Here is a 25217-nt window from a genome sequence, read left to right as displayed (position 1 = left end):
ATAATAACGTTCCCAGAACGTTGCAGGGAGGTTATTTTTAAACAAACTTAAAATAACTTCGAGAGAACGACATGGTTATTTTTGGGTCATTATTTTGCAACCATAAAATAACGTTCCCAGAATGCTACAGAGAAAAATAACTTAGACAGAACGTTCCCTAATGGATATTTTTGGTTTATTATTTTGCAACCATAAAATAACATTTTACAGAACATTGCAGGGAGGCTATTTTTAACCCTAAAAATGGCAAGACCGTAAAGAGACATCAGAAAATTAATTGATTGCTATTTTCCATCTTATTGGGACACAAATAATACAAACTTGATAATTTTTTTTGCTATAAAAATTGCTATAAAATCTAAGCCATGTGTCTAACCAAGTTATGCTCCAAATTTGAAGTTGATATCACCAAAATTGTGGTTCCTGTGAGATTTTGTTTGGGCACTATACCAAAAATAACCACTGGGTGACACCCAAACTCTAGTGAATTATTTTGATTCAGTTTTCTGTCACAAATCAATAATTTTCTGTCGCAATATCACTTCTATTACAAAACAGCTACCAAATATGGAGCCTTGACTGTCAGACCTTTCCAACGATATGTGATTTGTCGAGATTACAAAAAGATTTGATTTTCTAACACATCTGTGTGTGTTTGTTTATTGCTGAAGTGTGTTGAGATGTCTTCTTCTGCATTCTACTGTACTTTCCCTTCAGCCTGAGGCGCATTCACTTCACCTCTGGTCTGAAAAGGCTTTTATATTTGCCAGAAATATAATTTTTTTTATTTTAAAACAAACAAGCAAGCCCTGTCCAGATTTAAAAAGTAACGCGAAAGTAACGTAACGCACTACTTTCCATAAAAAGTAACTAAGTAATGTAATTCGTTACTTTTTATGGAGTAACGCAACATTGTAATGCATTACTTTTAAAAGTAACTTTCCCCAACACTGGTTACAATATTTCCCCTTATTCACCTTTGCTGTCCTAAACTGAAAATGCAGCATCTTTAAATGCTTCATTTGTCTGTGTTTTCTGTGTGGTAGGTGGTCATCTTCTGTCCGTTCACTGGCATCGAGCAGACGTTCCCCTGCTCTAAATGGCTGGATGAGGACGAGGCTGACGGGCTCATCGAGAGGGAACTGTATGAAATGGTGTCGCTCAGGCAGAAGAGGCAAAAAAGTGAGTATTGCTCATAATGTGAGAGAGAAGCAGGTTTTGTGAGGTTAAACGGATCTCCTGCTCCTCAGAGCATCCCTGGTCTCTCTGGATCTGGACGTCAGATCTTCCAGGCGCGGGAACAGACGCATCTGTCTTACTCCAGATATACGGAGAGAAGGGCAAGTCGGACGAGATGAGACTCACCAACAAAACCGATAACTTTGAGCAGGGCCAGCTGGACAAGTTCATGGTAAATCTGCCGTTTTAAGGATAAAAATTGGTGATTTGGGGAGAAATTACCAAATGGCAAAATGTGTTTTAAAATACATAAAATGGCTATATACATTTTTTTAATTATTAATTTAAACATTTCATATGACATTGTAAATAGCCATTTTGCAAGGGTGGATACATTTAATTAAAGAATTGGTAAATTGAGTTAATTTTCATACCACAAAGATGTGTGTGTAAAACTAAAACACATTTTGTGATTGGAAATATTTTCTTATATATCTGTGTTATTTTGGTGTCTCTAAGATAATATTTCAGTTCATAAAATCAGCAGTTCAAGCTATCAAATCTGCACTGAATATGATCCATTTATCATCTGTTTTGTCAGATTGAACTACCGGATCTTGGGAAGCTGTTTAAACTCAGAATCTGGCATGAGAAGAGAAATCCCTTCGCCGGCTGGCATTTAAGTCGAGTAAGAGCATGAGATGCTGCTGCATTTAATGTTTCACACTTGATATCTGAATAACAGTCTTCTTTATGTCTCCTAAGATGTCCATAATGAAAACTTTAACAAAGGAAACATATAAATTCCCATGTGAGCGCTGGCTGGACGCTAATGAGGACGATAACGAGGTGGTGCGAGAGCTTCCAGCCACCGGAGATCTCATCCCTGAACCTCTGCCACGTACATTATTATGCATTACTATTATCGTTAGCATTAGTCTACTAGATCATTTCGCTCTCTAATGGATATTTCTGTTCCTCCAGTTATCAAGTATCGCATCACAGTGTACACCGGGAGCGTGAGCGGTGGAGGAACAGATGCACATGTGTTTCTGTGTCTTGTCGGGGATCAGGGCAACACCGGCGACCGCGCTTTGATCAACTGCAAAAACAACGTCAACAAGTTTGAGAAGGGCAACGTTAGTGGCGTTTCTGTGGAGCTTCTATGATGTGTTTGTGTTTGTCCATTTGTCTCTCTGACGCTCTGCCCTGCAAACACAGAACGTTCCCCTAACGTTAGCATTTGGTTCCCGTTTGGTTATTCTTCGAGAACCAAATAATAACGTTCCCAGAACGTTGCAGGGAGGTTATTTTTAAACAAACTTAAAATAACTTCGAGAGAACGACATGGTTATTTTTGGGTCATTATTTTGCAACCATAAAATAACGTTCCCAGAATGCTACAGAGAAAAATAACTTAGACAGAACGTTCCCTAATGGATATTTTTGGTTTATTATTTTGCAACCATAAAATAACATTTTACAGAACATTGCAGGGAGGCTATTTTTAACCCTAAAAATGGCAAGACCGTAAAGAGACATCAGAAAATTAATTGATTGCTATTTTCCATCTTATTGGGACACAAATAATACAAACTTGATAATTTTTTTTGCTATAAAAATTGCTATAAAATCTAAGCCATGTGTCTAACCAAGTTATGCTCCAAATTTGAAGTTGATATCACCAAAATTGTGGTTCCTGTGAGATTTTGTTTGGGCACTATACCAAAAATAACCACTGGGTGACACCCAAACTCTAGTGAATTATTTTGATTCAGTTTTCTGTCACAAATCAATAATTTTCTGTCGCAATATCACTTCTATTACAAAACAGCTACCAAATATGGAGCCTTGACTGTCAGACCTTTCCAACGATATGTGATTTGTCGAGATTACAAAAAGATTTGATTTTCTAAAACACAAGCCACAAAATCACAGAGTCTTTATACACTGAACAAAATTATAAACGCAACACTTTTGTTTTTGCCCCCATTTTTCATAATTTTTCATAGTTTAATACGTAATTAAAAAATTTACGGTTGTTTCGTTTTTACTGGCGAACTGACTAACATTCATTTATCGATCTCTTTATTGAGAAATTACTTATAATTACTATAAATATGAGAGTAAATACGATTTCTGAAAGCCTAAATGAAGAGAACATGAGAAGTTTTTGTTTACACAGACTAAACTGTGACTTAGGCCTACAATTCAGGTAAGAAATAAATGTAACGTTACTGATATCCTACTTGTGAAAAAATGTCATAGTTTAAAGTTTAAAAATCATATATTGTGTTTAAGTCATTGCTGAAGAAATCAATTTGAAATACAGTAAATCTTACATATTAATGGATAAATGTAATTTTATTTAATCTTCCATGTGATTGTTGATGTGCTTGGATTATTTTTATTAATTAAAGCTGCAGTCCGTAACTTTTTTGGGGTTAAAAAATATCAATTTGAAATTAATTTTTGAGCAAGTACATAACCAGCCAGTGTTATCTCCTTAGCTTAGCTTGATTCACAACGGTTAGCTTATAATAATGTTTTCTAATTTGAGAGGTACAGGTAGGAATTCGAGCTAAATTCGAACATGCCGCTGCGTCATTCCGTCACGTCTGAAAACATAAAAAGTTTTTGCGGCTAGTAGCTATATTGCATGTGAGGATCCTGCATATGACGGATAGTTTATAGCCTTTTCTCACAGCAGCTGGAATTATTAAACATCATTTTGATAGCAGATTGTAATACAGAAGGATTATGTGTTTATGGAACACATGTGACTGAAATTAAATTATATTCCAGTTTTAAATGTGCATCTGATTACAGATAGCCTACGTGGGATTACACAAGTTTTGTATTTTAAAGAGAACCCGGAAGAATAATTTGCTTTTTGGGTTAAAATAATTTATTTATATGAAATTCAAATGGTTTGACAATTATAGATTAGACTGTTCAGAAATTGAAACCTACACGCTAATCAAACAATATACACATTCACGCAATGCTGATGTTGTTAACATTAACAATTTGAGAACAGAGTATAACAGTAATAATAATTTACACGGCTTTATGTGATATGAGCTAACCGAACGTTAGATTTAATCACCATTGGTAGCACGATTTGTAATGTTTTTTTCCTCAGTTGGTCAGAACAAAAGTGGCCGACTTGTTCAGATGACAATATCCAGTGAAAATTCTTATTTGGGTCATATATTCCAAGACGTAGGTTAGAATCTGTTATTCCTAAGTACAGTATCCACACCGGTGCGGTGACTGGCAGCCACACATTCACCTCAAAACATTAGATTCATCCGCGCTGGAGCCACGCCGGTGCACAACCCACATAAAGAAGATAATTCTGCAAATAACTGCAATTGCAGGTTTCAAACAGAGATGGTGACAAAGAGGCAAAACTTACGGGATGCAGCTTTAAACACTAAATACAAACAAGATATAATTTGTATAATATTGATTATAGGCATCAATACATCCATCTTCCATACCATTTATGCTATTGGGCATAAACGTTAAAGTAACGTTAGAGTAACAGGGCTGTACAGTGCGACATATATGTCTATATACGTCTCAATATAATGGAAAATGCCACATGCATTCACATCAGTGTTAGCTCAGTGGTAGAGTTACTCTCACGGGACACTGCACAATCACAAAACAAAATTTTTTCCATCTGCTTTAATGCAATACCGATTAAACATTTAATTCACGTGCTGTTCTGCATGCGCTTTTTCTGAGTCTGAGTTTTTCTGCATCTGATTGATTTCACGTCTAATAATGTCAAAAACACACAAGGTGTACATATAAACACAGTTGGTTATGTCTAAAATTAAAGTAAACAGTTGAGAGAGAAACGCTTGCAGTTCTTAAAGGGACAGTAGCTATAAACATGCTGCCGACTGTCATTAAAGGGATAGTTCACCCAAATTGTTTTATTTCTGTCATTATTTACTCACTCACATTTTGTCCCAAACCTGTATTGATTTCATTCTTGTGCTGAACACAAAAGAAGATATTTTGAAGAATGTGAATAACCAAACAGTAGCTGGTCCACACTGACTTTTACAGTAGGAAAAAAATACCATAGAAGTCACTGTGGACCAGAAGCTGCTTGGTTACCCACATTCTTCAAAATAACCTTTATGTTCAACAGATGAAAGAAACTAATTCAGATTTAAAACAACTTGAGTAAATGATGGTAGAAAAATGAAACACTATGACAGAATTGAAAGACAGATGACAGAATTTTCATTTTTGGTGAACTATTCTTTTAATGTTAATAAAACAACAAAACACAAAGAAAAATCACTCACTGCTCATAGTCAGTTGCTTTAAAAAAGTATAATAGATGTATATAGTGTATACAGTGTTTTATATTAATATTTGTTCATTCAATTTCTTGAATGTTACTGCTAAATACTGTACCTGAAAAATAAAGCACTATTTGTTTTATTTGTATATTATGTGTATTTGTAATGTATATCTTTGTTCATATTTTCTAATAACAAAGATAAAATAATGACAAAGATTTCTATTTTTGCTCACTTTGACCTAAATGTCTGCCATTCTTGTTTATTTTATATTTTGTTAAAGGGGTCATATGATGCGATTTTCAATTGTTCCTTTCTCTTTGGAGTGTTACAAATTCTTGGTGCATAAAGAAGATCTGTAAAGTTGCAAAGACTAAAGTCTCAAATCCAAAGAGATATTCTTTATAAAAGTTAAGAGTTAACCACGCCTACCTAAAACGCCTCATTTAAACACGCCCCCACATATCTACATCACTAATTTAAAGGATTTGCCACTGATGATTCAAACGCAAGTTTTGGGCAGTAGAGTAGCACTTGTAGTTTGTCATTTCTCCGATCACTAATGCATGATTTTATGTTTACATGCAATGCAACGCGTAAAAAGACAGTATAAGTCATTATAATCCATAATTATGTCCCCACTGGATGAACAAATGCCTCGTTTATAATGGGTTTTCATGTTTTTGAATCATCGCTCCGGCCGGACAGGGCATCATCACAGTATGGTGAGGGTTGTAACATTTTCGTCACATGCTTGAGGTATTCGGCCAATCACAACGCACTGGATAGCTGGGCAATCAGAGCACACCTTGCTTTTCAGACCGATGAGCTTTGTAAAAATCGACGCGTTTCAGAAAGGCGGGGCATAGAGGAGAAACAATAATGTACAGTATGTGGAAAATAATGTTTTTTGAACCTTAAACCGCATAAACACATTTAATTACACCAAATACACAAAATAATGTTCTTTTTAGCAACACCATATGACCCCTTTAAGGTGTAAGAGGTGTTATGTTTCTGCACTGTTCCATTTTTAGCAAATTAAGAAAACTTTGTCTAAAACAATTTTAGTGATGATTTGTGTTTTTTGTGCTCTGTATGGAACATCAATGCCTGTTTGTTTTCAGACATGATAACAGACGTTTTATACTTGTGCTACAACTGTTTGGCCTGTGCAACAAAACTTTCAACCTCTGTAGCACCAGTGCTATGTGAAAAAAAGTTAACGTACAGCCCTGAGTAACATTCTAGAAACCAAAAACTAACGTTCTATGTTCGTTAAGAAAACCTTCCTGTCTAAACAAATACAAACCTTAAAATAGAACGTTCTGGTAGCCAAACTTTATTAGCTGGGTGTTCTGTGTATTTGTCACAGGCGGATGAATTCATCATTGAGGCCGTGTCCATCGGTCAGGTGCGCAGGATAAGAATTGGTCACGACGGCCACGGCGGAGGCTGCGGATGGTTCGTGGATAAAGCAGTCATCAGAGAAGAAGGCCAGGCCGAATCACAGGCCGTCGAGTTCCCATGCAACAGGTTACCGTCAATCCATTAACTGGAACCCAAAGCGTTGGTTTAATGAGTTAGTTCACCCCAAAATTAAAATTCTGTCATTAATTACTCACCCTCATGTCATTCCAAACCCGTCAGACCTTCGTTCATCTTTGTTCTAACACATATTAAGATATTTTTGATAGACAGCAACGCAACTGCAATGTTTTCAGTCCCAGAAACGTAGCAAGGACATCAGTAAAATAGTCCATGTGACATCAGTGGCTCAACTTCAATTTTGCAAAGCTACAAGAATACTTTTTGTGTGCAAAGAAAACAAAAATAACAATTTATTTAACAATTCTTCTCCCTGAGTTACCGTCTTCCGCCATTTTGGAGAGTACCACGACACATGTGCGTGCTTTCCCCAGAATTTAATCAGTTGTGTTGCTGTCTATGGAGGGTCAGATTCCATCGAAAATATTCTAGAGGAACGAAGGTCTTACGGGTTTGGAACGATATGAGGGTGAGTAATTAATGACAGAATTTTCATTTTTGGGTGAATTACCATTTAATGTGCAGAATAGGTCGTTCTTGAGTGACGTTTGTCTTTCTTTTTTTTCTTCTTTTTTTTAACATATCCTCCATCTGTTCAGATGGTTCGACCACAATGAAGACGACGGGCAGATTGTTCGTGAGTTGGTGCCATTCGCAGACGGACAGAGACTTTACAGTAAGATTTCTCCTGTTTCACATCTTGGTTTCCCTTTCTGTCGTTCACGTCGACGTTGTGTTGAGTGTATGACACTAGGGTTCACTCTTGGGAGCATTGGGCTGGAGTGGTCTCCCCCACCCTGCCCCGAGCGCTCGCGGTTGGACGATTGGTTTCTTGGTGCTGACTGTGACACTAAGCTGCGCTCTGCCCCGGTGCCTTTCTTCCCATGGCCATCCTGCAGGTCTACCAGGCCAAGGCATTGAAAGAACTGCACAAGGGTGGTCCCAACCCAGATGTACTGTAGGAACTGCGCTAAGCGATTGACTATGCCTTCCAGGCTACGAAGATCATGGCGCAGGCTCTGGGGAGGGCGATGTCAACTTTAGTGGTCCAGGAACACCACCTGTGGCTCAACCTGGCTGAGATGCGGGAAGCCAAGAAAGTACGCTTTCTTGATGCCCCCATTTCACAGGTTGGTCTCTTTGGCGACACCGGGGAAGAATTTGCAGACGAAGGCCATCAAACACATCCTGCCTCGGCGTGGGTCAGGTCCTGCTCATGCACCCCCGAGTCAGCAGCCCCCATCTGCCCGTCACTGGGGACGGCCCCCTGCGAGGACTGCTGAGGCCCCGCAACAGCTCGGGCCTTCAGTCAAGCTTGACCAACGGCCCACCACTCGCAGGAATGTGGCACCGCCAGCTCGTCATCAGGGCACCAGGAACCCTCTCAAGGCTTCAAAGCGTTCCTGAGATGGGCGACTCAGGGAGGAGGGACCATTTGGCCAGCCTGGATCCACTTCTGGAGGGGGGACGGGAGGTGGATTCGGCTCCACCACAGCTGTCTGCCACCTGGCAGATAGCCACCACCTGGTCAATAAAAGAGCAATTTCCTTTTTCTCTGGGTCACACACACAGCGTTTTTGGCCCTCCCATTTGCAACGGCCAGACGCTGAAACCATGTATCAGAACCTGTTTGGACACAGACACCCTGTCTCCTCCTTTCTCAGGGGAAGGGCACAATTTGGCATCCGTGCCCGGATCTCTGGAACCTTCATGTTTGGTCCCTGGATGGGACCAGGAGGAACTTAGAGACCTTTCACCAGCTGTGGTGAATACATTACTCAGGCCAGAGCCCCCTCGACTAGGCGGTTGTAGGACCTGAAGTGGCACGTTTTTGTGAATTGGTGTTCATCCCAGGGGAAGGACCCTCGGAGATGTAGCATCGAATCTGTGCTCTCCTTCCTCCAAGGAGGCCTGGACAGGCACCTGTTTGCTTCTACACTCAAGGTGTACGTGGCCGCGATTGCGGCTAACCAAGACACCGTGGGAGGCAGATCGGTGGGGAAATATGATCTGGTTATCAGGTTCCTCAGAGGCGCCCAGAGGTTGAATCCTCCGAGGCCACTACTCATTCCCTCCTGGGATCTCACTGTGGTCTTACAGGCCTTACAGAGAGATCCGTTTGAGCCCCTTCAGTCAGTTGAGTTCAGTGCCCTCTCCATGAAGACGGCCCTCCTGATTCCGCTCACTTCTGTCAAGAGGGTGGGGGATCTCCAAGCCCTCTCCGTAAACAAGATTCAAGCCTGGAGTTTGGGCCGGCAGACTCTCACGTTGTCCTGAGATCCTGGCCTGGATATGTGCCCAAGGTTTCCACCACTCCTTTCAGGGACCAGGTGGTAACATTACAAGCTATCTCCTTCCAAGAAGGGGACCCCGACCTGTCTCTGTTGTGCCCAGTGCAAGTCCTACGCACATGCCTAGATCGCAAGCAGAGTTTCAGGTGCTCTGAACAGATCTTTATCTGCTTCGAAGGACAGCAGAAGGGGAATGCTGTCTCCAGACAGAGGATCTCCCACTGGATTGTGGATGCAATCCGAATGGCCTATCAAGCTAGAGGCCTACCTTACCCACTGGGAGTGAGGGCTCACTCTACCAGGGGCATGGCTGCATCAGCAGCCCTGGCGAACGGGGCCTCTCTAGAGGAAATCTGTAGAGCTGCAAGTTGGGCTACGCCTAATACATTTGCTAGATTTTATAATCTGCGAATGGAACCAGTTTCTTCTAGAGTCCTGATTGTCAGTTCTTCCGACTCAGGAGACTGGAAGGGTGTAGAGCTTGCTATCAGTGCCGCTCCCCCCTTGGGTGGTTATGCGCTTATTCATGAACTCTGGACTACCCTTCCATCACATAAGCACTTTACTTAGCGAAGTTCGACAGAGGAACTTGCTATTAGAACTCATTATGTGGTAGGTTCCCTTAAGTGAACTCTTGTATTGGGTTAGTGCTCCACATGTAGCAGCTCCATTTGAGGCCCCATGTGTGTATTCTTCACTGTATTGCCCTTGAGGCTCAGTGTTCCCCTAGGTGCATTTGGTTGTGACACACTGGCTTGTCAACATCTGTGCCCCCGTGGACTCGTGATGCAGTTCGGCAGTTGTGGCGTTTAGTATAGGGAACCCTAGTGTTGTACACTTGACACAATGTCGAAGTGAATGACAGAAATGGTCTCAGTTGCGTATGGTAACCCTCGTTCCCTGATGGAGGGAACGGAGATGTTGTGTCCTTCATGCCACAACTCCGAATTGCTTCTGAGTGGGTTGAGACGTTTCTTGACTCCTCAGAACAGAACGAGTGAGCAGATGCTATGCTGGCGTATTTATACACGGATGTCCGGGGCATGGCCAGCCATGCAAATTCTGCACACCCAATTTCATTGGCCTTTTCTCAAAGATGTCAGAGGTGTTTGGGCTCCCAAGAGCGACCCCTAGTGTCGTACACTCGACACAACGTCTTCGTTCCCTCCATCAGGGAACGAGGGTTACCATACGTAACCGAGACGTTTCACCTGCTGGATGTTAAAGACACACGTCTAGTCATATATAATCTAATTAAGCCAGTAGAGCAGGGATTCTCAAACTTTTAAGTATTATATTTTGTGATTTCATTAATTTTTAATAAGCATTCTATTTTGATTTTGTTTTATTTTAAAATAATTAATTTTTAATTCTACATATTTATGATTTACTTAATTGTTTGTATTTCGTTATTCATTTAAAAAGACTTTTATAAATTATACATTTTTGATTATGATTATATATTTATTATTTTACATTTTTGTTTTAGTTAATTTTTAGCATCTTATAATTGTTTGCTATTTTAAAATGATTAATTTCAATTTTTCACATATATGATTTAATTATTTTTAGTAAGTGTTATATTTTGATCGTTTTTATTTTAGAATTATTTATTTAAATTTTACATTTTTATGATTTCCCGATTTTTGATTTATTTTTATAGTTTTTTATGTTTATTTTATTTTACCGTTTGGTTCAATTGTAGTATTTTATTTTATAGTTTTAATTGTGAAATTATTTCAATTTCAATAGATTTTTCTATTTTTTATTTTGAGTTCAGTTCTATAGTTTTATGATTTAATTTGTAGTATTTTATTTTGATAGTTTTTGTGTTAAAGGTATTTATTTTTATTTTGTACATTTTATGATTACATTTTTTAGTAAGTGTTTTAGTTTGATAATTTTTTATTTTTAAAGTATTTAGTTTTATTTTACATTTTTAGGATATAATACATTTTTACTAAGTGTTTTATTTATATAATTTTAATTTTAAAACGATTCATTTAAATTCTGATGAATTCTTCTTTTTATGATTACATTTTTATTATTATTGTTATTAAAAATTGTCTTTTGAATATTTAGTAAGTGTTTTATTACTATTTATTGAATTTCAATTTATATTTTTATTAATTGTTAGCTTTTCTCATAAACCCCCGTCACTGTTCAGGGGAACTTCAGTTTCACCGAAAACCAGAATTCAGCACAAAGGTCAAATTAGCCTTTTCAGTTCTTAGACCACATGAAAGCTGAATATGAGAAATGTCTGTTTCAGACGTCAGCTATCACATCGCAGTGAAGACAGGTAACGTCAGTGGAGGAAGTTCAGACTCTAAAGTGTTTGTGAAGTTCTACGGTGAGAAGGGAGACACCAGCAGAATGATGCTCGTGGTCTCAGACAACAACCTGCGCAATTACTTCGAGGCGGGCCGGGTGGATGTTTTCACCGTCGACACCGCTGACATCGGCCAGGTATGTGCGCTTTCCTAACAGTACTGTATTATATTTAACAGACACATATTAAACCACCTCATAAACTCATGAAGATGTCTTTCTCAAATCTAGATCAACCGGCTCCTGATAGGTCACTCTAATGAAGGGATGCGCGCTGGCTGGTTTCTGGACAGCGTTCAGATCATGGTGCCAAATCACGGCAAACACTACATGTTCCCCAGTCACCGCTGGCTGTGCAGAGACGAGGCTGATGGGAAGACGGAGGTGGAGATTTACCCCAGTGAAATACTGGACGTTGAACAATGTAAACGCTCATGCTGTTATTATATAGCAGATCCCTGCTGAAAACACACTGCAAACTAATTTTTGCCTTGTTTGCCTTGCCTTGGTTCCAGTATATTCTTAAATCAAGATGCATTTACTTGAAAAGCAAAATGACTTAAGATATTAAGTTTTGGGAAACACTTTAGAACACTGTTCCATCATTACTGAATAACTACACAAGAACACACGAGTAATGCAATATTAGCACTCTAGTAACTACTAGTATCTAACGAGAAATCTGATTGATGAATTAGTAAGTAATAGTGCTTATTTGAATGTGGTAGTTCACTATTAGCTAATCAGTAACTACTATTTTTTCATACCTCCAAGAACTACTGTATACAGGTTCATAATTAATGTGAATAATACATAATGTATAATTAATTCTAAAGTGAAGCTTTTCATTTTAGAACACTGATACAAGTAATTAGTAGTTCCTTTAGAAGGATTTGGTAATACTTGAGTCATTACTAGTGGGTTACCATGATCTTTACTCTAAAATTAATTATGCATAATTCATGTTAATTATGAACCTGTATACAATAGTTCTTAGGAGTTCTCCAGGATATATATATATATATATATATAGTCTTTATTGATTGATTGACCCTAACCCTACCACTAGTTCACTATTAGCTCTATTACTTTCTAAATTGTTAATCATATACACTGATACAAGTAATTAGTAGTTCCTTTAGAAGGATTTGGTAATACTTGAGTCATTACTAGTGGGTTACCATGATCTTTACTCTAAAATTAATTATGCATAATTCATGTTAATTATGAACCTGTATACAATAGTTCTTAGGAGTTCTCCAGGATATATATATATATATATATATATAGTCGTTATTGATTGATTGACCCTAACCCTACCACTAGTTCACTATTAGCTCTATTACTTTCTAAATTGTTAATCATATTTTCTTGTTAGGTAGTAGTAGTTACTACAATGTTAATGGTGCATTAGTCATTTGTTCCTGTGTAGTTATTAATTAACGACGGAACAGTATTGTAAAGTGTTACCAAGTTTTGTTCTGTTAAAAATGTATCAAATGTATGCTCGAAAACAAGAACAGATATCTGCCAATGGAGTCAGAAACATTTTTCTTCTTTTAACCACAAAGCAACATTCTAAGACCTCTCAAAACAAATTAAATTCGTTCATAATTAATGTGAATAATACATAATGTATAATTAATTCTAAAGTGAAGCTTTTCATTTTAGAACACTGATACAAGTAATTAGTAGTTCCTTTAGAAGGATTTGGTAATACTTGAGTCATTACTAGTGGGTTACCATGATCTTTACTCTAAAATTAATTATGCATAATTCATGTTAATTATGAACCTGTATACAATAGTTCTTAGGAGTTCTCCAATATATATATATATATATATAGTCGTTATTGATTGATTGACCCTAACCCTACCACTAGTTCACTATTAGCTCTATTACTTTCTAAATTGTTAATCATATTTTCTTGTTAGGTAGTAGTAGTTACTACAATGTTAATGGTACATTAGTCATTTGTTCCTGTGTAGTTATTAATTAACGACGGAACAGTATTGTAAAGTGTTACCAAGTTTTGTTCTGTTAAAAATGTATCAAATGTATGCTCGAAAACAAGAACAGATATCTGCCAATGGAGTCAGAAACATTTTTCTTCTTTTAACCACAGAAGAAACCACAAAGCAACATTCTAAAACCTCTCAAAACAAATTAAATTGATTGTTCTGATCCCAATAGCAGATTTTTCTTTTTTTTTCTTGTTTTAAGCATAAATTCTATCAATTTTTCAGAAAACAAGGTTTAAGGCCAGATTTACTAACACACAGTTATTTTTGCATCTGACCTGATTAAATATGCATTTGTAGGAGTTTCCCTTTCAGACGCAAAATTTATAGGAGGAGAGTATTAAAATGAATTATGCAACGCTATTTACTAACGTTTGCGCTCATCAAACGCTTTCCAAAAAAGCATGACTTAAAGCAGGTGGTAATTTGCGCTGCTCTTGGTATATTGCGCTGGTCATTATGGAAATGATCTGCTGCATCTGTGTTTTTTAATGTGTGCATTGTTAGTAAATCACACGCAGAATTTTGGAATTGCCTTGTTTAGTAAATCTGGCCCTTAATATGCTTTTGTGTGTCTTAAATGAAGTGTCTTGATTTAAGAATGTTTATATTTATATATATATATATATTATAAAAAAATTATAGTATTGGAATAATTTGTTCTTGTATTTAGAAGCATGAAGTACTATTTCGTTCTTTTGTAATTGTCCTGTAGTGATAAACTATGAGATCACGGTTCTGACGGGGGACGTCTTTGCTGGTGGCACAAATGCCAATGTTTTTATCCAAATCTACGGAGATCAAGGAAAGACGGAGGTGCTCCAAATCGCCAGCAGGTCAAACAACTATGAGAGAGCAGCAACAGACATATTCAAGGTATTGTCAATGTCTAACCATCATCATCACACTCACTCAGTGTCATACTGATCTGTGACGTCTGTGCAACAGATTGAGGCTAAAGAAGTGGGGAAGATCTTCAAGATCCGCATTAGCAATGATGACTCGGGCGTAGGAGCCGGATGGTACCTGGAACGGGTGGAGATCAAGCGTCTGATAATGGCCATGGTCCCCAAAGAGAAGAAAGAAGATAAAAAGAAGAAGAAGAATAAGAAAAAGAAGAGCGAGGAGGATGAAGACGAGGAAGGCGGTGAGGAGGAGATGCGTGAGGTGGTCTTGACCTACTCATTCCCCTGCGATCGCTGGCTGGCTTCTGATGAGGAGGACGGAGAGATGGTGGTGGAACTTCTGCCAGAGGACAACGAGGAGCTGGAGGGTACACACACCTACCAATGTTTGATCATGCGGTTCTGTTAACTATGCTTGACTTTGTCAGTCATCACTAGACTCTAAAACACACTCAAAATAATGAAGCAACTGCAAAGCAACACTCTAAAATCATTCAGAGTAACCACATAGCAACACTCTAAAACACTCAAAATAACCTACAGTAGCAACTGCAAAGCAACACTCTAAAATCCCTCAGAACAACCTAGCAACCACATAGCAACCATCTAAAATCCCTCAGAACAACCTCAAAACAACGCTCTAAAAACACTCAGAACAACCTAGCAACCACATAGCAACCATCTAAAATCCCTCAGAACAACCTCAAAACAACGCTCTAAAAACACTCAGAACAACCTAGCAACCACATAGCAACCATCTAAAATCCCTCAGAACAACCTCAAAACAACGCTCTAAAAACACTCAGAACAACCTAGCAACCACATAGCAACCATCTAAACCCCCTTTAGAATAACCTAGCAATTGCAGAGCTATACTAAAACCAATCAGAACAACCTAGCAACCGAATAGGAACACTTTATAACCACAGAGAATACCTTAGCAACCACATGCAACCAGTTTCAATACTCTAGAATTAAGGCAGTGAGTTTTACATGGGAAAACACCACTAATATTTCTTTCAGATTTAAGAATCCAGTGTGACATTAATACTGGTGTATTATAGTGCACAAATCACAGATTACAGCTGCAGTATCATTGATCAAATCATGGTAAATACTTTCTTTTTTTTAATAATTCATAAACTGTTCCGCCTCAGAAAACACATACGAAGTCCACATCTTCACGGGAAACATGATGGGGGCCGGAAGTGATGCCAACGTGTTCATAAACTTCTACGGAGAGAACGGAGATACTGGAGAACGACCCTTGAGAAAGTCCAATCATCTCAACAAATTTGAACGTGGACAGGTGAGATGAATGACCAGATGAACGTCCAGTCATGGAAGGCAGGCAATCTGACACGATCCCTCATGTTATTCACAGTAGATGTAGTCGTATAGTCTTACTCATCTGTTAATGTGAGCCGATCAATTATTTACCGCACACATCGAATATGCTCCTCTGAATCGAGGCCACCCTGACAGATCCAAGCTGACATCTTGCATGTCATTGTTTTCTTCATGTTTGTGGAAGTAGATTCATGGTTATGTGCTGCTTCAACTTACAGGAGGACACGTTCTCCATCACAGCTGTGGAACTGGGGCCTTTGAAGAAACTAAGGATCCGTCACGATAACAGCCATCAGTCAGCCTGGTACCTAGACAGGGTGGAGATCGTGGACACTAAAGATGACACCACGTGAGTTCACTCAGACTGATTCCTTAGACTCTGGCCTGACACAGATATCAGAACAATCTAGAAACCGAATAGTAACACTATAAAACCCTTCAGAACTACATAACAACACTCTAAAATCCCCCAGAACAGCCCAGCAACCGCATAGCTACACTCTAAAATACACAGAATAACCTAGCAACCGCATAGCAACACTCTAAACGCCCTCAGAACAGCCCAGCAACCGCATAACAACACTCTAAACGCCCTCAGAACAGCCCAGCAACCGCATATCAACAGTCAAAAATACACAGAATAACCTAGCAACCGCATAGCAACACTCTAAACGCCCTCAGAACAGCCCAGCAACCGCATAACAACACTCTAAACGCCCTCAGAACAGCCCAGCAACCGCATATCAACAGTCAAAAATACACAGAATAACCTAGCAACCGCATAGCAACACTCTAAGTGCCCTCAGAGCAGCCCAGCAACCGCATAGCAACACTCTAAACGCCCTCGGAAAAACACACACAACCGCATAGCAACACTCTAAAACCCCTCAGAACAGCCCAGCAACCGCATAGCAGCACTCTAAAATCCCCCAGAACAGCCCAGCAACCGCATAGCAACACTCTAAAATACACAGAATAACCTAGAAACCGCATAGCAACACTCTAAATGCCCTCAGAACAACCCAGCAACTGCATAGCAGCACTCTAAAATCCCCCAGAACAGCCCAGCAACCGCATAGCAACACTAAAATACTCAGAATAACCCAGCAACCGCATAGCAACACTCTAAAACCCCTCAGAACAGCCCAGCAACCGCATAGCAACACTCTAAAATCCCCCAGAACAGCCCAGCAACCGCATAGCAACACTCTAAAATACTCAGAATAACCCAGCAACTGCATAGCAACACTCTAAAATACTCAGAATAACCCAGCAACTGCATAGCAACACTCTAAAATACTCAGAATAACCCAGCAACCGCATAGCAACACTCTAGAATTAGAATACTCAGAATAACCCAGCAGCTACATTAAAAGACACAGATATCACTTCAGGAAAACGGATCACATGAAGATCTGCATGTGTCGATTTATTAATGAGTGTATTGTGTGGAAGCGCCTAAACACACTGTCACATAACGCAGAAGCGTAATGAACGCTTCTCACGTCTAACTCTTCATATTGGGTTACGCTCAGGTATTACTTCCCCTGTAACCGCTGGCTGGCGGTTGATGAAGATGATGGTCAGATTGCGCGAGAGCTCGTTCCTGTGGATGAGGCCTTCATGAGGAAGGACGAGGATGAGGAGGAGTCTGGGGCCACACTGGGTTTAGAGCAGAAAGGTGAACAAAGTGTCAAGGGCAAATAAAATTAGTTTTATGTCAAAAGCAGATCTAAAAATATATGACATAGGATTGAATTATTAAATGTTGCTCAATATGAACTTGAAATTAAATTTTTTTTAAAAATTTACAAATTGAAAACATCTCAGCAAATTCTCTCGAGAATCCAATGATCTCTATACACATTCATTTTTATTGCTTTGTGCTCTTGTTGAAAAGAAAATAGTTGACACAGAAGTATATACTAGATAAGTTGGGGGAACTTTGTCTAGCTGGTTTATGGGTATCTTTAATAAAATGTGAATAATCTAAAAATATGATTTGTGTTGTTATTTTTAATTAAAAAATACATCTTATTCCCCAGCGATTCACCTTGTAACTGGAACATTTTTGCTGAAATTATATTGAAATCATATCTACTTCTAATTTCAGTCTAAAGCAAACGATTGCAAATTTAATAAAATGTGATCAGTTTTGTCTGTCAGTCCAAGTACTTATTATTATTTCATTTATTTTCTTCTTATTCTTTTTGTTTTGTTTGTAGCAATGTCGACAACATACACATTGAGGATCAAGACTGGAGAAAAGAAACACGCTGGAACAGACGCCAATATCTTTGCGATTCTGTATGGAGAGAATGACGACACGGGTGAAAATACACACAATCACCACTTTGAATAAATATAGAGCGTTCTTCACACTATCTGCTAACTATTCGCAGCTTTTCTTGGTTTCTTTCCCTCTATCCTCATGAACTGAACAGGACTCATTAACCTGAAAGCCTCTAAATCACACAAAAACAAGTTTGAGAAAGGAATGATCGATGAATTTATCGTGGAGGCCGTTGATCTCGGAGAACTCCAGAAATTGAGAATTGGCCATGACAACTCAGGTGAGCATTAAATGTGACCGAAAGCCCGTCTGAATGTGATCACACGCTGAGTGACAGCTGGGTTTGAATCAGGCTTTGTTTGGACAGGATTCGCTCGACTGCCTCTAAAAGCTTCTTGCAAACAGTTAGCAACCTGTCTGGTATTAAGTTGCTTGGCAATGGTACAGAAACGCTCCAGTCACATCGCTCTTAATAGCAGCTGTTATTCTCCAGTCATTGGGAATAAATCACAAATAAACCTCTTACATTCCTGGACAGCAGTGATTGAATTGAGATCACACATTGCTTATGTTTCTCCCAGATCTCAATCTGGAGTTACAGGAAAGATCTCAGTATTATCTGAAACTGTGCTCAGATACGCTATATTGCCAAAAGTACTGGAACCCCCCCCTTCTAATGAACAGGTTTGACCACTTAAGTAATTTCCATTAGAACAAATCTTAATGTTAAAGCATATAATGATATTCTAGGGAATTCTTCAACATGGAAGTAAGCCGTTTTCTGTGAATGTACAAGATTTCCGGTTCATTCGCTGCCGTAGGGAAATAACGAGAAGAATCACAAAGTGCAGTAAACAGTAAAACTGTTTGCACTACAAGCCAGTTTGTTCATAATTAAAGGGTTAGTTTACCCAAAAATGGAAATTCTGTCATTTATTACTCACCCTCATGTCGTTTCAAACCCGTAAGACCTTCGTTTGTCTTCGGAACACAAATTAAGATATTTCTGATGGAATCTGAGAGCTGTCTGACCCTCCCATAGACAGCAACGCAACTGAAATGTTGCAGGTCAGAAACGTAGCAAGGAGAGCTGTAAAATAATCCATGTGACATCAGGGGTTCAACCGCAATTATACGAAGCTACAAGAATACTTTTTGTATTCGGATGCGGAGGAGACGAATTGTTGAATAAAGTGTTTTTTTTGTTTTTTTTGCGCACAAAAAGTATTCTCGTAGCTTCCTATAATTGCGGTTGAACCCCTGATGTCACATGGATTATTACGATCTCCTTGCCCAGCAACTGCATAGCAACACTCTAAAATACTCAGAATAACCCAGCAACTGCATAGCAACACTCTAAAATACTCAGAATAACCCAGCAACTGCATAGCAACACTCTAAAATACTCAGAATAACCCAGCAACTGCATAGCAACACTCTAAAATACTCAGAATAACCCAGCAACTGCATAGCAACACTCTAAAATACTCAGAATAACCCAGCAACTGCATAGCAACACTCTAAAATACTCAGAATAACCCAGCAACTGCATAGCAACACTCTAAAATACTCAGAATAACCCAGCAACTGCATAGCAACACTCTAAAATACTCAGAATAACCCAGCAACTGCATAGCAACACTCTAAAATACTCAGAATAACCCAGCAACTGCATAGCAACACTCTAAAATACTCAGAATAACCCAGCAACTGCATAGCAACACTCTAAAATACTCAGAATAACCCAGCAACTGCATAGCAACACTCTAAAATACTCAGAATAACCCAGCAACTGCATAGCAACACTCTAAAATACTCAGAATAACCCAGCAACTGCATAGCAACACTCTAAAATACTCAGAATAACCCAGCAACTGCATAGCAACACTCTAAAATACTCAGAATAACCCAGCAACTGCATAGCAACACTCTAAAATACTCAGAATAACCCAGCAACTGCATAGCAACACTCTAAAATACTCAGAATAACCCAGCAACTGCATAGCAACACTCTAAAATACTCAGAATAACCCAGCAACTGCATAGCAACACTCTAAAATACTCAGAATAACCCAGCAACTGCATAGCAACACTCTAAAATACTCAGAATAACCCAGCAACTGCATAGCAACACTCTAAAATACTCAGAATAACCCAGCAACTGCATAGCAACACTCTAAAATACTCAGAATAACCCAGCAACTGCATAGCAACACTCTAAAATACTCAGAATAACCCAGCAACTGCATAGCAACACTCTAAAATACTCAGAATAACCCAGCAACTGCATAGCAACACTCTAAAATACTCAGAATAACCCAGCAACTGCATAGCAACACTCTAAAATACTCAGAATAACCCAGCAACTGCATAGCAACACTCTAAAATACTCAGAATAACCCAGCAACTGCATAGCAACACTCTAAAATACTCAGAATAACCCAGCAACTGCATAGCAACACTCTAAAATACTCAGAATAACCCAGCAACTGCATAGCAACACTCTAAAATACTCAGAATAACCCAGCAACTGCATAGCAACACTCTAAAATACTCAGAATAACCCAGCAACTGCATAGCAACACTCTAAAATACTCAGAATAACCCAGCAACTGCATAGCAACACTCTAAAATACTCAGAATAACCCAGCAACTGCATAGCAACACTCTAAAATACTCAGAATAACCCAGCAACTGCATAGCAACACTCTAAAATACTCAGAATAACCCAGCAACTGCATAGCAACACTCTAAAATACTCAGAATAACCCAGCAACTGCATAGCAACACTCTAAAATACTCAGAATAACCCAGCAACTGCATAGCAACACTCTAAAATACTCAGAATAACCCAGCAACTGCATAGCAACACTCTAAAATACTCAGAATAACCCAGCAACTGCATAGCAACACTCTAAAATACTCAGAATAACCCAGCAACTGCATAGCAACACTCTAAAATACTCAGAATAACCCAGCAACTGCATAGCAACACTCTAAAATACTCAGAATAACCCAGCAACTGCATAGCAACACTCTAAAATACTCAGAATAACCCAGCAACTGCATAGCAACACTCTAAAATACTCAGAATAACCCAGCAACTGCATAGCAACACTCTAAAATACTCAGAATAACCCAGCAACTGCATAGCAACACTCTAAAATACTCAGAATAACCCAGCAACTGCATAGCAACACTCTAAAATACTCAGAATAACCCAGCAACTGCATAGCAACACTCTAAAATACTCAGAATAACCCAGCAACTGCATAGCAACACTCTAAAATACTCAGAATAACCCAGCAACTGCATAGCAACACTCTAAAATACTCAGAATAACCCAGCAACTGCATAGCAACACTCTAAAATACTCAGAATAACCCAGCAACTGCATAGCAACACTCTAAAATACTCAGAATAACCCAGCAACTGCATAGCAACACTCTAAAATACTCAGAATAACCCAGCAACTGCATAGCAACACTCTAAAATACTCAGAATAACCCAGCAACTGCATAGCAACACTCTAAAATACTCAGAATAACCCAGCAACTGCATAGCAACACTCTAAAATACTCAGAATAACCCAGCAACTGCATAGCAACACTCTAAAATACTCAGAATAACCCAGCAACTGCATAGCAACACTCTAAAATACTCAGAATAACCCAGCAACTGCATAGCAACACTCTAAAATACTCAGAATAACCCAGCAACTGCATAGCAACACTCTAAAATACTCAGAATAACCCAGCAACTGCATAGCAACACTCTAAAATACTCAGAATAACCCAGCAACTGCATAGCAACACTCTAAAATACTCAGAATAACCCAGCAACTGCATAGCAACACTCTAAAATACTCAGAATAACCCAGCAACTGCATAGCAACACTCTAAAATACTCAGAATAACCCAGCAACTGCATAGCAACACTCTAAAATACTCAGAATAACCCAGCAACTGCATAGCAACACTCTAAAATACTCAGAATAACCCAGCAACTGCATAGCAACACTCTAAAATACTCAGAATAACCCAGCAACTGCATAGCAACACTCTAAAATACTCAGAATAACCCAGCAACTGCATAGCAACACTCTAAAATACTCAGAATAACCCAGCAACTGCATAGCAACACTCTAAAATACTCAGAATAACCCAGCAACTGCATAGCAACACTCTAAAATACTCAGAATAACCCAGCAACTGCATAGCAACACTCTAAAATACTCAGAATAACCCAGCAACTGCATAGCAACACTCTAAAATACTCAGAATAACCCAGCAACTGCATAGCAACACTCTAAAATACTCAGAATAACCCAGCAACTGCATAGCAACACTCTAAAATACTCAGAATAACCCAGCAACTGCATAGCAACACTCTAAAATACTCAGAATAACCCAGCAACTGCATAGCAACACTCTAAAATACTCAGAATAACCCAGCAACTGCATAGCAACACTCTAAAATACTCAGAATAACCCAGCAACTGCATAGCAACACTCTAAAATACTCAGAATAACCCAGCAACTGCATAGCAACACTCTAAAATACTCAGAATAACCCAGCAACTGCATAGCAACACTCTAAAATACTCAGAATAACCCAGCAACTGCATAGCAACACTCTAAAATACTCAGAATAACCCAGCAACTGCATAGCAACACTCTAAAATACTCAGAATAACCCAGCAACTGCATAGCAACACTCTAAAATACTCAGAATAACCCAGCAACTGCATAGCAACACTCTAAAATACTCAGAATAACCCAGCAACTGCATAGCAACACTCTAAAATACTCAGAATAACCCAGCAACTGCATAGCAACACTCTAAAATACTCAGAATAACCCAGCAACTGCATAGCAACACTCTAAAATACTCAGAATAACCCAGCAACTGCATAGCAACACTCTAAAATACTCAGAATAACCCAGCAACTGCATAGCAACACTCTAAAATACTCAGAATAACCCAGCAACTGCATAGCAACACTCTAAAATACTCAGAATAACCCAGCAACTGCATAGCAACACTCTAAAATACTCAGAATAACCCAGCAACTGCATAGCAACACTCTAAAATACTCAGAATAACCCAGCAACTGCATAGCAACACTCTAAAATACTCAGAATAACCCAGCAACTGCATAGCAACACTCTAAAATACTCAGAATAACCCAGCAACTGCATAGCAACACTCTAAAATACTCAGAATAACCCAGCAACTGCATAGCAACACTCTAAAATACTCAGAATAACCCAGCAACTGCATAGCAACACTCTAAAATACTCAGAATAACCCAGCAACTGCATAGCAACACTCTAAAATACTCAGAATAACCCAGCAACTGCATAGCAACACTCTAAAATACTCAGAATAACCCAGCAACTGCATAGCAACACTCTAAAATACTCAGAATAACCCAGCAACTGCATAGCAACACTCTAAAATACTCAGAATAACCCAGCAACTGCATAGCAACACTCTAAAATACTCAGAATAACCCAGCAACTGCATAGCAACACTCTAAAATACTCAGAATAACCCAGCAACTGCATAGCAACACTCTAAAATACTCAGAATAACCCAGCAACTGCATAGCAACACTCTAAAATACTCAGAATAACCCAGCAACTGCATAGCAACACTCTAAAATACTCAGAATAACCCAGCAACTGCATAGCAACACTCTAAAATACTCAGAATAACCCAGCAACTGCATAGCAACACTCTAAAATACTCAGAATAACCCAGCAACTGCATAGCAACACTCTAAAATACTCAGAATAACCCAGCAACTGCATAGCAACACTCTAAAATACTCAGAATAACCCAGCAACTGCATAGCAACACTCTAAAATACTCAGAATAACCCAGCAACTGCATAGCAACACTCTAAAATACTCAGAATAACCCAGCAACTGCATAGCAACACTCTAAAATACTCAGAATAACCCAGCAACTGCATAGCAACACTCTAAAATACTCAGAATAACCCAGCAACTGCATAGCAACACTCTAAAATACTCAGAATAACCCAGCAACTGCATAGCAACACTCTAAAATACTCAGAATAACCCAGCAACTGCATAGCAACACTCTAAAATACTCAGAATAACCCAGCAACTGCATAGCAACACTCTAAAATACTCAGAATAACCCAGCAACTGCATAGCAACACTCTAAAATACTCAGAATAACCCAGCAACTGCATAGCAACACTCTAAAATACTCAGAATAACCCAGCAACTGCATAGCAACACTCTAAAATACTCAGAATAACCCAGCAACTGCATAGCAACACTCTAAAATACTCAGAATAACCCAGCAACTGCATAGCAACACTCTAAAATACTCAGAATAACCCAGCAACTGCATAGCAACACTCTAAAATACTCAGAATAACCCAGCAACTGCATAGCAACACTCTAAAATACTCAGAATAACCCAGCAACTGCATAGCAACACTCTAAAATACTCAGAATAACCCAGCAACTGCATAGCAACACTCTAAAATACTCAGAATAACCCAGCAACTGCATAGCAACACTCTAAAATACTCAGAATAACCCAGCAACTGCATAGCAACACTCTAAAATACTCAGAATAACCCAGCAACTGCATAGCAACACTCTAAAATACTCAGAATAACCCAGCAACTGCATAGCAACACTCTAAAATACTCAGAATAACCCAGCAACTGCATAGCAACACTCTAAAATACTCAGAATAACCCAGCAACTGCATAGCAACACTCTAAAATACTCAGAATAACCCAGCAACTGCATAGCAACACTCTAAAATACTCAGAATAACCCAGCAACTGCATAGCAACACTCTAAAATACTCAGAATAACCCAGCAACTGCATAGCAACACTCTAAAATACTCAGAATAACCCAGCAACTGCATAGCAACACTCTAAAATACTCAGAATAACCCAGCAACTGCATAGCAACA

The 25217-nt window shown here is 38.9% G+C and overlaps 1 protein-coding gene across 1 annotated transcript in view; it reads left to right on the top strand.

The window, feature by feature from the left end:
* loxhd1b (lipoxygenase homology PLAT domains 1b) overlaps positions 1-25217 on the top strand; it is an 81406-nt gene that overhangs the window by 16045 nt on the left and 40144 nt on the right. The window contains exons 9-24 of the mRNA XM_016255796.1: positions 1047-1182; positions 1251-1411; positions 1781-1867; positions 1945-2080; positions 2164-2318; positions 6883-7043; positions 7655-7731; positions 11619-11815; positions 11909-12101; positions 14414-14574; positions 14647-14971; positions 15761-15912; positions 16172-16302; positions 17489-17634; positions 18179-18283; positions 18398-18526. Coding sequence (XP_016111282.1) covers positions 1047-1182; positions 1251-1411; positions 1781-1867; positions 1945-2080; positions 2164-2318; positions 6883-7043; positions 7655-7731; positions 11619-11815; positions 11909-12101; positions 14414-14574; positions 14647-14971; positions 15761-15912; positions 16172-16302; positions 17489-17634; positions 18179-18283; positions 18398-18526 — 2452 coding nt within the window. The remainder of the gene's footprint in view (positions 1-1046; positions 1183-1250; positions 1412-1780; positions 1868-1944; positions 2081-2163; positions 2319-6882; positions 7044-7654; positions 7732-11618; positions 11816-11908; positions 12102-14413; positions 14575-14646; positions 14972-15760; positions 15913-16171; positions 16303-17488; positions 17635-18178; positions 18284-18397; positions 18527-25217) is intronic.

This window comes from Sinocyclocheilus grahami, unplaced genomic scaffold, assembly GCF_001515645.1.
Source record: "Sinocyclocheilus grahami isolate Dianchi unplaced genomic scaffold, SAMN03320097.WGS_v1.1 scaffold1369.1, whole genome shotgun sequence".
Classification (NCBI taxonomy): domain Eukaryota; kingdom Metazoa; phylum Chordata; class Actinopteri; order Cypriniformes; family Cyprinidae; genus Sinocyclocheilus; species Sinocyclocheilus grahami.
The sequence above is the reverse complement of the archived record's forward strand: the minus strand, read 5'-3'. Positions and strand labels throughout refer to the sequence as shown.